This window comes from Lissotriton vulgaris, chromosome 6, assembly GCF_964263255.1.
Source record: "Lissotriton vulgaris chromosome 6, aLisVul1.2, whole genome shotgun sequence".
NCBI lineage: Eukaryota > Metazoa > Chordata > Amphibia > Caudata > Salamandridae > Lissotriton > Lissotriton vulgaris.
The window spans coordinates 887,588,517-887,604,305 of NC_141694.1; the positions used below are offsets into that span (position 1 = coordinate 887,588,517).

The 15,789-nt window shown below is 43.3% G+C and overlaps 1 protein-coding gene across 1 annotated transcript in view; it reads right to left on the bottom strand.

Moving 5' to 3' along the window:
• The window catches only part of CCDC170 (coiled-coil domain containing 170), a 252,752-nt gene that overhangs the window by 59,678 nt on the left and 177,285 nt on the right, over positions 1 to 15,789 (bottom strand). The window contains exon 12 of the mRNA XM_086926876.1: positions 9,535 to 9,771. Within this exon, the coding sequence (XP_086783002.1) occupies positions 9,535 to 9,771 (237 nt within the window). The remainder of the gene's footprint in view (positions 1 to 9,534; positions 9,772 to 15,789) is intronic.

A 15,789-nucleotide genomic window follows, 5' to 3' on the forward strand; every position in this document is an offset into this window, starting at 1 on the left:
CTACGCTAATGCCCTCTATTTGGGTCTTCCAGAATACCTCCTTGGAAGACTCCAGGTCGTGCAGAACTCGGCCGCTAGAGCTATCCTTATGCTGGGCCCCAGAGTCCATATCTCGCCACACCTAAAGAAGCTGCACTGGATTCCCATCCGACACAGAATCAAGTTCAAAGCTCTATCCATTGCCTACAAGGCCCTGCATGGTTTAGGGGCACCTATCTGAGGAAAAGAAAGAGCTACTACATACCTGGTAGAGCACTCAGATCTTCTCACCAGTATCGGCTGAGTGTGCCAAAAGTCAACCGTGCCCGCTTGGGAGGACGTTCCTTCCAAGTCCTGGTCGATAACCTCTGGAACGAACTTCCTTTGACAGTCAGGCAAGCGCCTGATATTCTGCACTTCAGGAAATTACTGAAGACATGGTTGTTCCAACAGTAGCTCGGACCCTTCTCCCGCACCCACGCCTGTTTCTAATCGCTCTGTCCGCTAGTGCCGGGACACTCAGCTGAGTAGCTGTGCGCTCTATAAATATGTTAAAATAAATAAATAAATAGTATTCTGTGCGAGAAATTTAATTCTTTAAACCGGTGTTCATTGGCTTCATGTTACTTATTAAAGGTATCCACCCTAAAACAATTGCAGCATGCTCTAAGTAACTACCAATAAGGTATGCTGTTGCCAGCTGTGTCCTTTCTAAAAAAGGATGTGTGTAGTTTGTTATTTTCAATGAGAACAGCTACGACCAAAAATTCACAATACGTTCTGATCATACTATGAGTGAAACTCAAGTTCAAGTCATTCCTCTCCAGTGTATTGATAAATTCCTTTGCTGTATTTTCATCCTCTTACCAAATTAGGAATGGATCATCATTATATCTTATACAAATTGGGTTTTGCTCTGTGTATTTTTCATTTTCTTCCACCGAGACCACCTGCTCCTCCCACCAGCCCAAGAAAAGATTCTGTAGGCTAGGGGCAAAGCAGGTACCCATAGCTGTACCTGACTTCTGTCTGTATAATGCTTTCTCAGCAGGAATATATTCTGTTCTAGACAGAAGAGCATCATAGTCTACAACATATTGGTGACCTTCCTTGGAGGAAATACATACATGTGTTGACTCCCTTTCTTTGCTCAATGCATGTCTACAATGAACATACAGCCAGTGATATCATCAGATATGTATTCTACCATTTTACATCGTGAATTCTCCGTCCGAAGTCAGTACTGTTGCGGCAGTATGATCTCAAATTAATTACAAAGGGGGCCAAAAAAGAATCAAGAAAAATCGAGTTATTTTCCAGAAGCCACCATTAGATGATACAATAGGTCTAACGGGCGGTCTAGTGAGATGCTTATGAATTTTAGGCAACAGACATAACCATGCTGTACGTGGATGGTCTGTTTTGAGAAACAGATATTCTTCATGTTCTAATAATCCTGTGACCCACCAATCTTTTAACATGTCATGATACCTGTATATGGACAGCCTATAGGTTTCCCAACTAATTTCCTCATAGCATATGACATCTTTCAACAGTCTTGGAGCTTCTGTTCTATAATCCTTCATGTCCATTAGAACATATTACCCGCCTTATCCGAGGGTTTGATGTTTATAGAGGAATCACCTGTTAATTGCTCCAAAGCTCTCCTTTGTTCATTGGTAAGATTGTCATGCCTCCTATTTCCAAGGGTCTTCCCGTATCATTAACATTTCATGTGTAATCACTGATTTGAATGCCTTGATATTATCATAGGAAACATTGGGGTTGAATCTAGACTTGGGTTTGAAACCACTTCTGATAGATCTATCAGAAGTAAAACCAATTCCTCTCAAAGTCTCACTGATATTCTGTTCCTGAATTTCATCAAACCCATTCTCCTCCAAAGCATGCTATAATAGGATGGAATCAATATCCCTCAAGGTAAAATTGGAGGACACATCCGTTGGAGATACTTCCCCAATGGTTCCACTTTTGCCAGTTATCATTTTATGAAATTTCATTTCCTAATGTAAATAAATAAATCAATTATTAGGTCCACCTAATTCATGTCATGAGTCAGACAAAAGATAGGCCCAATTTGAGTAGTGATACTTCATCCAGTGTGAGCGATGATCGCAATGATAAAACTATAGTTTTCTCATCATCAGTGTCAGACTTTTGGGCTAGACACATCTTGAGTTTGTGAATCCTCCCTCCCCTTCTCTTGGATATTCTTTGTCTTTGTCGGTTCCTTTTGCTTTTCCTTTGCCTCTTCCTCGGACCTAATAATTGATTTATTTATTTACATCCTGTATATTGGTGGTAACACTGGTTTTGGTGCTCGATTCATTAGAGTTCATTTCCTCATTGAAAAGGGAAGTTGCAGCAGCTTGCCTTTCAGATTCCCAATCGTTCATGTCTTCCCTTACGCACAGATTCCAACGTGTGTTTCACTGGACACGGATGCAAATCTTCATCCGTGATGCACCTGCTCCAGCCACGACAATATTTACTAATGTCTTCACAGCGATGAAGATTACAACATAGTATGATATTTGGACCTGTGCCGGTAATTTACAGGAATCAAGCATCAGCTGTCAATGCGGGGTTGAAGACGGCAGCTGGCTGTGGACGGGTAAACAGTATAGAAGTACTGCCCCCTGAGCCCTCCGACCCAAACGCACAACAGCAAATACCGTACCTCTACAATTCCTGCTTACTGACTCTACGATCAGGCTGTAATATTGGCTTTGAAATCCTCCTAATGGAAATTTGTAGGTCAAAGTTCAGATAAAGTGCTGTGTCCTTACGCTAGGAGCTGGAGCAGCAAGACGGCGTCTTTCAAATGCTTTCAAACCCAGGAGAGCTGCTTGGACGCCGTAACTCACCTTGCGGTGCCGGTGTCTGCGATAGTAGCAGCAACCATCCAATATTTTTCAACAAGAAACCATCCTAGGAATCGAGAATGATATACAGTGGCATACCAAGTGAAGTAGCATAGGCATTTATTGTGCAAAACAACGCGTTTCAGCTATGAAGCCTTTGTCAAGTTTACACAATGTGCACCACTCACCATAGAAATACACTTGCCCACAATGAACATAGACAAAATACTAAGATGATCGAATTTTCTTTACAATCAGGCTTTTTATAATTCATCATAATTTTGATGTAAAATAGACCATTGTTTTTAGTGGATAACATTAGTACAGATTCCTTGAATTGATCATATTGAATGTCATATGAAAAATTAGACACTAAATCAATATGAACATCGTATATTTAGTGCATTTTTCAAATGTGATAAAAATGCATGAATAAATAAAAGGGCACTCGGATTGTGAACAAAAAAGGCGGTAACACCTAATATGTCAATATTTCACCCAAAATACCGGTTCATATTCCTGGCTGACACAGCAAAGTAGGCACCCCCTGGACAATCGGGTGCATCACGGAAGAAGATTTGCATCCGTGTTCACTTAAACACACGTTGGAATCTGTACATAAGGGAAGATATGAATGATTGGGAATCTGAAAGGCAAGCTGCTGCAATTTCCCTTTTTAATGAGGAACTGAACTCTAAAGAATCGAGCACCAAAAAGAGTGTTACCACCAATATACAGGAGTCACCCTTGAAACAGAATCTGGCATTACTGGAAAAACTAGCAAAACGTGAACTGAATAAGTGGTGGGAGGTCACCTCCTTGACTGACTATGTGGAAGTGGGAAGCTTATTCACGGGGTTGAGAATCTCCACCATCCCCACCTCCAAAAAACCCAATCCGAACTTCTAAACGAATGAGCAGTATTTATGGCAAAAACCTTCAAAGGAATGCTGGAACTCCTCTCAAAATATGCAAAGATTGATTTGGATACAACTCGACAAGTTCTAACTATTATGCTACTTATAAAACCAAGGATAACAAACATCCTGCTTTCCTTAAGAAAAGAAAGGAGGCTAGATAAACCTTAAAGCAGTTATTTATTTTTATTTACCTGCACTTTAACATTTTGTTGACATATATATCAGAAATACTGTGCACTATTGCATGCAATACATATGAACAGTGAGGTAGTGGGAAGTTCAACGGTCCGGATGAGGTAGAATATAAGGACAGCATTCTGACAAAAGTGCATAGTCATTGTCAACTAAGTACCTATGTGCAAAAGCACAACATTTTGGCAGTGGGGGCAGTTCTCGAAACGTATATGAGAACATAGCGGCAATGAAAAAATAGAAACATGCCACAACTAGAGTGAATGTACCAGGATGGGAACACAAGGTTGCAAACTGTGTAGATAATATACATGAAATGAAAGAATGTATTTTTCTAATATGGTCACAAGCCCTCATGATCTACGCAAAGGGCGAAGCGTGTCAGATGATTAAATTTAACTACTGGCTGGATTATTGTGAATTTGTTCAGCTGATTGAATTTGCCCACTGATCGGATTAATTGGAACTTGTACTTTTAAATGTCTGATGGATTGTATAAAATGGGAATTGTTATATCGACCAAGAAGACTTTCTCAAGATTTTCTTGGTTTTGGAGGAAGAGCAAACAGTTCAGACATTGATCATTAATGACCAGTAGTTACATTATATGCTCCTTGTTTATAGGTTGGATAAGTACATATGTGTGAAAGTCTGGTTAATGGCATATTATGGTCTCATTTGGGGCACAAGGATCAATCATGGAAGTCAGCCGTGATGTAGTATTAGGCTGTCCGAAGTATTCAGAGATAGTGGTGCTGATCACAACCATCCCACAATGACTAAGGCAAGCATCGGGAATGGCAGAGAGATAGTTCAACGATTTTTTATCAGAGATAAATGCAAGGACATGTGAAGACCAAGCTTTTTCATCAGCAGAAGAGGTGTTGTCAGGAGTATCAGATAAATTCTGCCTGTCGCCTCAGCCGAATTCAGTATTTCTTTTAAGCCTCTACATGACGTTTTGTTCAATAGCTCAGTCAACTTTCACAACTCTGCTAATGGAAGCAATGTTTTAGTTTGACTAGTCAATGATCCATAGAAATATAGAAAGGAGAGGATATTAAAAATTAATCTATGCCTGAGTTTTTTATCATGAGCTCAGACATCTCTCATTAAAAGCCAGAGTGTTAAAGTTGGCAGCACTTCTATCTAAAAAATGAACACTTTGGATTCATAGTTTAATCTAGATTAAACATGAATGACGTTAGTTCAATAGTCACAAGCACTAATTATCATCTTAAATTTCTGAGAACAAAAACAACCACGACTGTCCCAGGCAAAATGGGTCACCGGCACCAGAACCACTGTGGAATGAAACACGAAATGACCATGCCTCTAGATTGTGATGTCGAAAGCTCATAACAAGCAACTGAAGATCCTGCAAAATTCAGCTGTCACGATTGTAACAAATATACCCCCACAAAATACATACGCACTGGTCCTAATAAATTTACATTAGTTCCCAGTTGTAGTCAGAATAACATTCAATAGGCTCACCCTATTGCACAAATCAATTGACGGCTAAGCACCGAGTACCTTCAATGTGTTCATAATTCTACAAGTCTCAGAAACCCCTCCTCACCTCCCCTTTTATAGAAAGATGCTTCAGCAAGCAAAATTAATAGAAAGGGTAAACGTTTGAGGGAAGGCGGCCTTTCAAATCAAGTCAGAATCCATTTGACTACCCAGACCCCCTTTAAAGAGGCCTTCCTATCCATCTTACGGCCATTCTGATGGATGAATATTTGCATGCCTTTTAGGTATAGGGTTTTAAAAATCATTGACTTGTCATAATTTTCACAATGCTTTTCCCACTATAAACACAAACAAAATTATATATGTATGCATTCTTACTAACCATAGTGCTTAGGAATTTCCACACTGCAAGTAATGCAGATTTGTAGGGTTAGGAGCAACATGTGTACACCTGATGAATACCTGGGGCATAACTCAGTCTTCCTGAATAATAATAAAATGAGCAACAAGCCTAAGATTTTAGATTTTGAGATAGTATTCATTATTTAAGAGTCAGTCGTATATGATCATAGCAAAGTTATAGTTTCTTGCATGTTCCTCAGTGTACCATCTGTTAGGCTATGTAGAGCACAAAACTGAGAAATCTACACCTCCTGTGTTCCAATGACCTCATGCAACTTTGCTTACCAGAGGGGTCCATCTTTGAGGTGAGTAGTAGTTTGACAGTCGAGATGTAAAAGGCTACCAACCAGCTCTCAGCTATCCAACTGAATGTATTTTACTGAGAATAAAAACATGCTGTTGATAGTAGATGTTGTCTGAAATTTAGCATAAATTTGCAATTTGACTTTGTTTCAGGAGCTAGCTTATATTGCTGGTACAGAGGATTCCTCTTGTTGGTAAGCTCTGTGACAAACAGATAACTAACAATTTGCAATAAACACTTTACAGATGCAACTGAAAATGTAGCTAGAGTTTTGACAATGGGTGCACGCAAGTAATATACATGTGAAGAATAGTTTGAATAAAATACTCTGCTTGACAGGTCCAAACCACTTAGGATTCAAGCAAAGTTTTCTATCACCCCAGCAGCATCCTAAGTGGGCTCCATATTAGTACAGATGGTGCAAATATTCCTGAATGAGTCTAGGCAAGCTTATGTTTTTTAGGTCGCAGCCTACCAGACAGCACAGCTGTCTAGTTTGCCAAAGAAGCATTGGGGACATTCAAAATGTTGACCTAGGAATGTCTTCTGCCCGTTGCTTACCATTGGCTTTGTGATTTGTAACTCACATTTTCTGGCTTTCAATTTACTGGCTTCATTTGCTTTAGGCTGTCCATCTTGAGTTCATCACTCCCCTTGCCCAAACCTTGTTTACTGAATTCTTCCACAAAATCGTATTTGTAAACAGGCCTTTAAACATAGTCCTTATCTTGTCACAATTGCTGTGCATTCAAAGATGGAGGCCAAATTTCAGGCTGTGTCTTCTCGGGAGCGATGTGTTTATTTTATTTTTTCTGGCTTCAAAGCGAGATGATTTATGTAACGTTTAGATTGGCTATTGGGGGTCCGCATGAGGAGGGCTGTACAATGTTATTTTTTTTACTAGCACACAACAACCTTTACATGTCTATAAATGAACTGTGCTGATGATCAAATCTGTACCTTGGCGAATGTAATTGTCATTTCAATTTAAGATGTGTTGTGTGTAAAGGCAGTATGTTACCCTACCATGCATGCTCCATGTTACCCCACTTCACTCTACTCTGCGCCACTCCACGCCACTGCAGTGTACTCCGTACCATTCCACACTATGCCACTCAACTCCACACTGCGTCACTGCACTCTTATCTGCACCAACCACTCTTCACCTCTCTACTCTGCACCACTCCACTGTACTCTATGCCAATGCACTCTAAACCCACACCACTCTACTATGCACCACTGCACTCTTCCCACTGCACACTACACCACTCCACAGCACTTCATTATATGCCATCTTACTGTCCAACACTGCACTTTATGCCACTGAACTCTATGGCAATGCACTCTACTCTGTACAACTCCACTGAACGCAAGAGCACTCTTTGTCAATCCCCTCTATGCCACTCTAATTTACTCTGCACCACTGCACTCTACTCTGGAACAATCTACTCTATGCCACTCCACTCTACTCTGCACCACTCAATGCAATTGCACTCTATGCCAATGACCTTACAGCTCTTTACTCAAATCCAATGCAGTCTACACCTGTTTACTCTGCACCACTGCACTATTTGCCACTATACTGTATGCCACTTCACTCCATACCATTGTACTCTACAACAATGCACACTACACTTTCCTCAAATCCAATGCGCTCTACACCACCCTATTCTACTGTGCATCACTGTACTCTACACCATTGCTCTCTACACCACTCTACTCGGTGCCACTGCACTCTACCCCAATGCACTCCACAGCACTCTACTATTCACCACTGCACTCTACTACAGTATGCTCTGCTACATTGCACTCTCTGCCACTATACTTTATGCCACTCTACTCTATGCCACTGCAGTGTATGCTGCTCTAGTCTGCATTGCTCCTCTCTGCGCCACTGCACTCTAGCCCGATCCACTCTAAGCCACTCTATTCTGCACCATAGCACCGTATGACATTCTACTCTATACCACTGCACTCCATGCCACTTCACCCTACTCTGAAACAATCTACTTTATGCCACTGCATTCTACACCACTCTGTTCCACTCTGTGTCACTTTCCTCTACACCACTCCACACTATGCCACTCAACTCTATACCGCTGCACTCCATGCCACTGCACTCTCCAACAATACGCACTACACTTTCCTCAAATCCAATACACTCTATATCACTGCACTCTATGCCAATCTACTCCACCACTGCACTGTATGCTACTATACTCTGCTCTACACCACTACACTCAATATCCCTTTATTCTGCACCACTGTACGCCACTTCACTCTACACCAATGCGTTCTACAACACTCTGCTCTGCAGCACTCCACTCTCTACCACTTTACTCTATGCCACTGAACTGTCACTCTACACTATGTCACTTTACTCTATGCCACTGAACTCTAGGCTGCACCACTCTAAGCCACTCTACTGCACTGTACGCAAATGCACTCTGCACCACTACACTCTACGCAACTCTAATCTGCTATGCACCACTGCACTCTGACACTGCACTCTACACCACTTCTCTAGCTGATTAGCATTCTAAAACCCCGCCAGGCAAAATAGGGGGAAAGTTCATGCCACACAATTGTGACTAACTCTAGAAATCTTTGCCTATTCAATTGACAGAAGAATCTAACTTTTTCAATTACAGAAACATTGACATCTAGTCACTTATCTCCACTGTTGAGTGTGTTTGAGTTTTGTATTCGATAGTGCGAACATACATTCTCCAGGGTACATACTGAAATCGAGCAACATTTTCAAGATAAAGATTTAGATATGTTTAACAATATTTTAAAATTGAAATATGTTTGATTCTTAACCATGGCCTATTAATAATGATTCATCAATGGGGTGACAGCAATGAAAATCAACAGACATCCTGAGACAGATTTGGGGATTTTACTAGAAGAAACAACCACACAAAGCCTCGATTCTACTTTTGGAGAAATTCCCGCAGGAATACCGAGCCCCTGAAGATTCACCCCAGAAATGTCACCAGGTAAAAGACGGTGAAATTTCCTGGTAGGAAACGACTGAAAGATGGGGAATTACTGCAGGAATTAAGTGCAGTAATAATCATCATTATTCCCACTTCTCAACATTTCAGATGCAAAAGATACTGGGAATTATGCATTACCATTCCTGCCCTGTATCTAGTGAGGAGCTGAAATGTGAGCACTCTGATGTATCACTGAGAGGGGCTGGTGTCTATCTTTCACTCAATCGAAACAGTGCCTCTGAACTTCAGTACAACTGATATGGAGTCGTAAACATATGAGTTCGCAAACTGGAAGGGTTCTACAGCGAACCGAATGTATGTGTAGTTTAAAAGACGTATACAAAGTAAATGTGTACAATAAAAGCCAGGCTTACCTGTCGCTCTCTCTTGACAACATCCTCCATGGTTTTCTTCAGTGTCTGCAGCTCACTGCTGACAGCTTCCAGCATACTCTTGTACCTGTCCCTCTCTTCCCTTGCTTCCTGTTCTCTGAAACTTAACTCCGACTTCACAGTTACCAGTCTCTTTTCAGTCTTCTCCTTCACTTTCTCCAGTTTGCCCAGGGACTCACTCAGACCCTCGATTGCTTTGTGCTGCTCCAAAGTTCGGATCTGTGAAATCAGCGGGAGATGGCAATTTAAAACACAGTCGCCCAGTCCTACTAAAAGAGAATTAAATGATATCACCTTAAGGTCTAGGGCTTTTCTCTTTTCAAATCGATGTTTTCAGATGTATAGGTCCTATCGGCTGAACTGAGCTGAACCAACACTATAACCAGAGCCACTGGAATTATGCGGCAGCAGGGTTGCCAACATTATGTGGCAAAAAAATACAATTTATGCAGCATACAGCAGCACATATGCTGGCAGTAATACTTTTTATTTAGACATTTGTAGAACGTTATCACTGTTTAGGCAGAAGTTAAACTTCATTAGTATAAGTGTAACTGTATTCGGGAATCAGCAAAGGAATCGTGACAGGCCTGCGCAGTAAGGGATCCAGGGCCGGACTGGGAAATGAAAGCAGCCCTGGCAAATTTTGGCAGACCAGCCCCCGTCCGGCGCGCAGCGAGCGAGCGAGCCCGACCGCCACTAGGGGGGTTTGGGGGAAAATTTTGGAAAACGACAGACCAAAATGGTGAATTTTACAGCACATTTTTGATTACATATTCAAATTGTATCAACTTTCAAAGCACAGAAAATAGTAGATAATGACCTTAAAGAACATCAGGTTACCCATCCAGTCATATGTACCCATAGGACATTCTTTCAGAGAACACCAAAAATAGACACAAGTAGTGAATCAGAGAGAACAAAGTGAGACCAGCCCCCACACGGTAGGTAGCGAGCAAGCGCAGTGAGCAACCACTGCTAGGGGGAGTTTGGGGAGATTAGCTTCTCCCCCCAAGAAAATTTGGGAGACAGAAAGCAAAGTTAGCAATAACCGCAAGGATTATAATGCACTTAAGAGTATATGGTATGGCGAGATCATAGAACAGCTATAAGGACATGGTTCCGCAAGCAGCAGAGGGCCTCAGCTCATGCTAGGGCACCCTCTCACACAAAACCAAGCACTCTGCCTCCAGGATTGTTAAGGTCTGCCATAGGAGTGACTTACAGGTTACTATGTGTCTATATATAAGTTAGATATAGGTATTCTATATCTAAGCAAAGGGTGATTACACCACCTTGCCCCAGCTGAGTGATCAGCCAGTTGTGTCAATTTAGGAATGCCAGCCAGGGGTGGCATAATACATGCTGCAGCCCCTGGTAGGCCTTGGGTGCACCTATACTCTGGGTACTTAGGGTACACTGTACAGGGACTCACAAGGGTGACCCAATATCCAATGTGGCATGTACCTAAAGTACATGCTATCAATTTAGAGAGAGCACAGCTGGGCTGTGGGTCTGATTAGCAGGCCCACAGCCACACTAAAGTCGAAAACCAGTGGAGCAAAAAGTGGGGGTTACCATAGGAAGCAGACCCTACTCTCTTAAAATAGAGATAGAGATAGAGAGAGGGGAGAAAGGGAGGAGAGAAAGAGGGAGAGAGAGGGGTGAGAAATACAGGGATAGAAAAGAGAGAGAGGGAGGGATAGAGAGAGAAAAGGATAGAGAGAAAGGGTTAGGGAGTGAGAGAGGAACCAAGAGAGATATGGGGATAGAGAGCGAGAGAGAGGGGGAGAGAGTGAGAGAGGGATAGGTATAGAGAGAGTGAGAGGGATAAATAGACAGCGCGTGAGGGAGCGAGAGAGAGGGATAGAGAAATAGAGAGAGAGGGAGGGAGCAAGAAAGTGAGAGAGAGGGGGCGAGAGAAAGAAAGAGTGGGAGGAAGAGAGAGAGACAGTAGAGAATAGCGATAGAGAGGGGAGGGAGGCGAGAGGGGGAGAGAAATGCAGGGATAGAAAAGAGAGAGGGATAGAGAGAGAAAAGGATAGAGAAAGGGATAGAGAGTGAGAGAGGAACTGACAGATATGGGGATAGAGGGAGAGAGGGGGATGGAGGGAGAGAGAGACAGAGGGGAGAGAGACTGAGAGGGGGATAGCAATAGAGAGATTGAGAGGGATAAAAAGAGCATGTGAGGGAGTGAGAGCAAGGAATAGAGGAATAGAGAGGGAGAGAGAAAGAGGGAGGGAGCAAGAGAGGGAGAGAGAGAAAGGGAGAGAGAGGGGGCGAGTGTGACCAGAGAACATGGGCTGTTCTGGCAGGTTACTTGCAGTTTAGTTGCATCTCAGTCCTGGTAGATTAGACATAGATACAGGCCAAGTATTGCAAGCAGTTAAATACATTTCCGTTCCAGTTGTTTTGAGAGGGGAGGTAGGAGCTGGATTACACTGCACTTCCATAGCTGGGAGTGCCAGTTGAGACAGAACATGGGCAGTTAATGACATTTCAGTTCTAGAGGACTTTTAAAATGGTTGTGATAGACAGTGACTGTGGGTGCAAAATAATCTCTGATAAATCAACACACACCGTAAGGCAGTATTACAGAAATTCTAGGAAGTTGCACAAAGAAGAAAAAACATGGGTCAAATAAATTTGCACACATTTTGATGCTGGCCCAAATAGAATATAAACAAAATTGTGTCCAGTTTACAACACAGAAAAACACTGTTCAAGCAAAACCATAGAAGAAACCGATTCTGAAACACAATTACCACATCCAGAGAGTTTAAGTGCCATGATACCCCACTGGTGATAACTATGTTCTATTGGAATCCTAGGTAACATAATATGGCATCATTTTAACACATTTGAACAAATGGAGTTAATATTTCCGAACTCACTGTTAGTCAGTTGACTTCATACAGATGAAAGGCGGACTCACTACTTAAATGCTTCAACTTTAAAGGGACCCGCTAAATGCTGAACTATATTACCCAGTGGGATAAAAATGAAGTCAGCTAGGCTAGTTCCTCTGACTGTCAGGCTTGTTGTGGTAGAGGCTGGACTTTGAAAAGGTTGGCAGGGACTTGAAAAAGTAAGTCACAGGCCCATGCAGTTGAAACGCCAGAAGGCTCTGGTGGAGTCAGTTAGATTAGTCAATAATCTGAATTCCTCCAAGTTGAGCCTGGTATAGAGTTAGTCACATAACTGGCACGTTTTTTTCTGTAAACCCAGGAGGACAGTACGGTGTCTGTCGCATCTGAAAGAACAGCGGGGCTTTGAAATTGCAGAGCTCCCACGTTTTCCAGTTCCAAGCGTGATTAGCTCATCCTGTCAGGCATTCTGGGACCTGTAGTTCTGGTTCTATAATTGATTAAACAGTACTGCAAATCACAGACAGTAATAAGAAAACAGAGCTTCACACCCACAAAACTAGAGATCTTAAAAGCTCTGAAAGAATCATTCACATGTCAAGTTTACTTATGATAACCCCGAAAGTCTGGGGGTTTTGTCAGAAACTCAGAGGCCTCCAGTTTTTCATCACTGCTCATTTACTTTTTATTTCCAATGTCCAGTCATGCATGTACTTTGAAAAGCAAATGTACGCATTTCACAAGTCAAATAATGTCATAAAATAGGACTGGGTAAGCTATATGGACGCCTGATGTGTACAATGATTTGAGAATTTGAGCAATAAGGGCCAGGAGCAGAGTGGCTAAACTGTTATAAGCGAAAACTAGGGGTGGAAGGAGAGCTGCTATTAACCTAGGGTGTGTTAATGAAGGACTGGTGTGTCAGTGAGGTAAGGCGACCTCTCTAGACTGATAACAGGAATAGGTAGGTAGGTAGGCAGTGCTAGGATGAAGGTGGGCGTGAAGTGCTAGGTTTAATGTGCCAGGTTACTGCCCATTCCAGCTGTGCTCCATAAATCCCTAGTGGCTCCCCCACTGAATGCACCTCAAGACCCACGCCCAGGGCGTGCCCTAGCACCCCAACAACTCTTGCCCATGAGCAGTCTGGTGCTTTGAACAATAGAGGTAACCCTTCGCCGTGGGTGCCAGGCTGCTGGCGAACGAGAACCAGGATGAGCATGTCCAGTCCAAACCATGGCAGTCAGTCGTGCAATGATATTGGGAGCTATAGGTGGAAGATGGGAAAGAAAACAGAAGACGATGGCTTTCAAATAAAATATTTTTGCCAAACAAGCAGGATAGCTCATAAGGTTAAGCATTTGCGACTGAGACATGCACTAACATTTGAGCCACTGGTTTGAATGAAGGAAGAGCTAGTTTAACCTTTCATTCTTCAAATGTTGAATGTCGATCAATAACACTGCAGAAAAAACAGTGGAGCAGTAAAATGTGCACCTCTACTCCGACTTCACGCCAGATTTACAACTGGTGCCTGTGCAAATATCAAACAAGAAGATGCTGTGTTGTTACGACTACGGACGGACCGGACAGTACTCCCTTCATCTACCTCGGAAGGGAGCCAGCTTGGGGGCAGAGGAGAGGCTGTGCCACTGAATACACAGCAGCTGAGTGATACACCAGTGGGTACAGTTCCTGATAAAAAGCTTTGCTATGGGATGTTCAGAACTTGGGCTCGGATATACTGTGGTGACAAATAAGTATCAGCGGGCAGCCACAGCTTGCATCTCACCTATCGGGGCGGTAACAGGACTTGTGAAAATCAGCCACATCCCATGAGGGTGCCTCCTAGCACTAGCAGGAGGGCAGAGACACACACAGTCACGTAATTCAAGAGACAGGTTACTGGAATCACATGACGCAGGCCAAGGGAGAAATGTGTCCCCCGCCCCACAAAAGCCTCCGACATGCCTCCTGCCTGCAGGGTGTCGTGACTCGAGTCGTGAGATGTACAGATAATTATTCTCTCTCAGGAGTCAGGACGACTCGGGGGCCTTTGAAGTACCCAAGGCTCTGCTCTGCACAGGTGTGCTCAGGCCCTCTCGGGGGCCGCCGGCCAGAAAAACGGACTCACCTCAGGCCTGCTGACTGCTGTGTGGTGGTGGCACTGCAGACAGACACAGGGGGGTCGTCGGACTAGGCGCGGCGGCGCTAGTCAGTAGAATAAAAGTAAGGCCCCTTAAAGTACCGTGCGCACCTCTGCTCCTCTCGTCACTCCTGTAGGCAGTCACTCGCAGTTATTGCCCAATGCGCATGCGGGACGCACCCTACAGCGCGCAGACGCCGCAGAGGAGGAGACAGGGCATAATTCTGCGCGCACAGGGCCAGGCACCCCCTCCTCCTGAAACTTTTGTCTAGGGTTAGGTTGCACAGTCGAAGGTCAATCAGGCTTGATGGCGGGGCGCTAGCGTATTAGTCTCAGACGATGATGAGTCACATCAATGGCATCATCATGACTACGAGTACCCAACACCTGGACCTGGTGCCGGTGGTGACTTCTAATCTCTCTGAACTAACTACTGTGAGTGACGCTGTAGTGTTGTTGTGCCTGGGGGCCGATTTTCAGTCCGACCGTCACAGGCTGTGACAGTCGGACTGAAAATCGGCCCCCAGCCACAAAACCGGCCCCCTTTTTGAAAACCGGCCCCCACCCCCTCCAGCCGACCGGGGGATTGCCCGGTGCCCGGAATCACCAGTCCGGGCCTGAAGGGATCCATTTCAGTTAGAGACCTGTTTTTAAAAAATCTGCAAATTATGCAGAAGATGATGATTTATGTAGCAAATGCAGAAAATCCATCATTATACAGAAAATGCCACGGGCGCAGAAATACCTAATTCTAGTGGCCCTGAATATACCTCGCTGAATGCACGTTTAGTACCTTTAAGTTCAAGATTCTAAACCTGTTGTCACAGTGGCACAGAGTCATATGAAAACCATATAGTTTGTGGTCTGAGAAATTAATCACTTCCCATTGACAGTACTTTCTTGGCCTCTGAAAGTTGTTTTGACAAGAAAGATTCCCGATTAACATTAATTGGATTGGTGTAAGCACATTATTTATACTTTGACACATAATGGCTTTAAAATTAAGTTCCTTAAGTGTGGCGTACTGCTATACAGTTCATGAACTACAATTGAAACGTATTTAAAGGCTTCCACATTGCTTTTTCCTATGTCTACCCTTCCTGCCAGTGCTTAATTTCTAAAAGAATAGGTGCCAGGGCACTCGTCAGGAGGCTGCTGCACCTTGCACCACACATTGCCCCTGCCAGTGCTGCCAATGACAGTACCTACACAACTACTAACCATCAC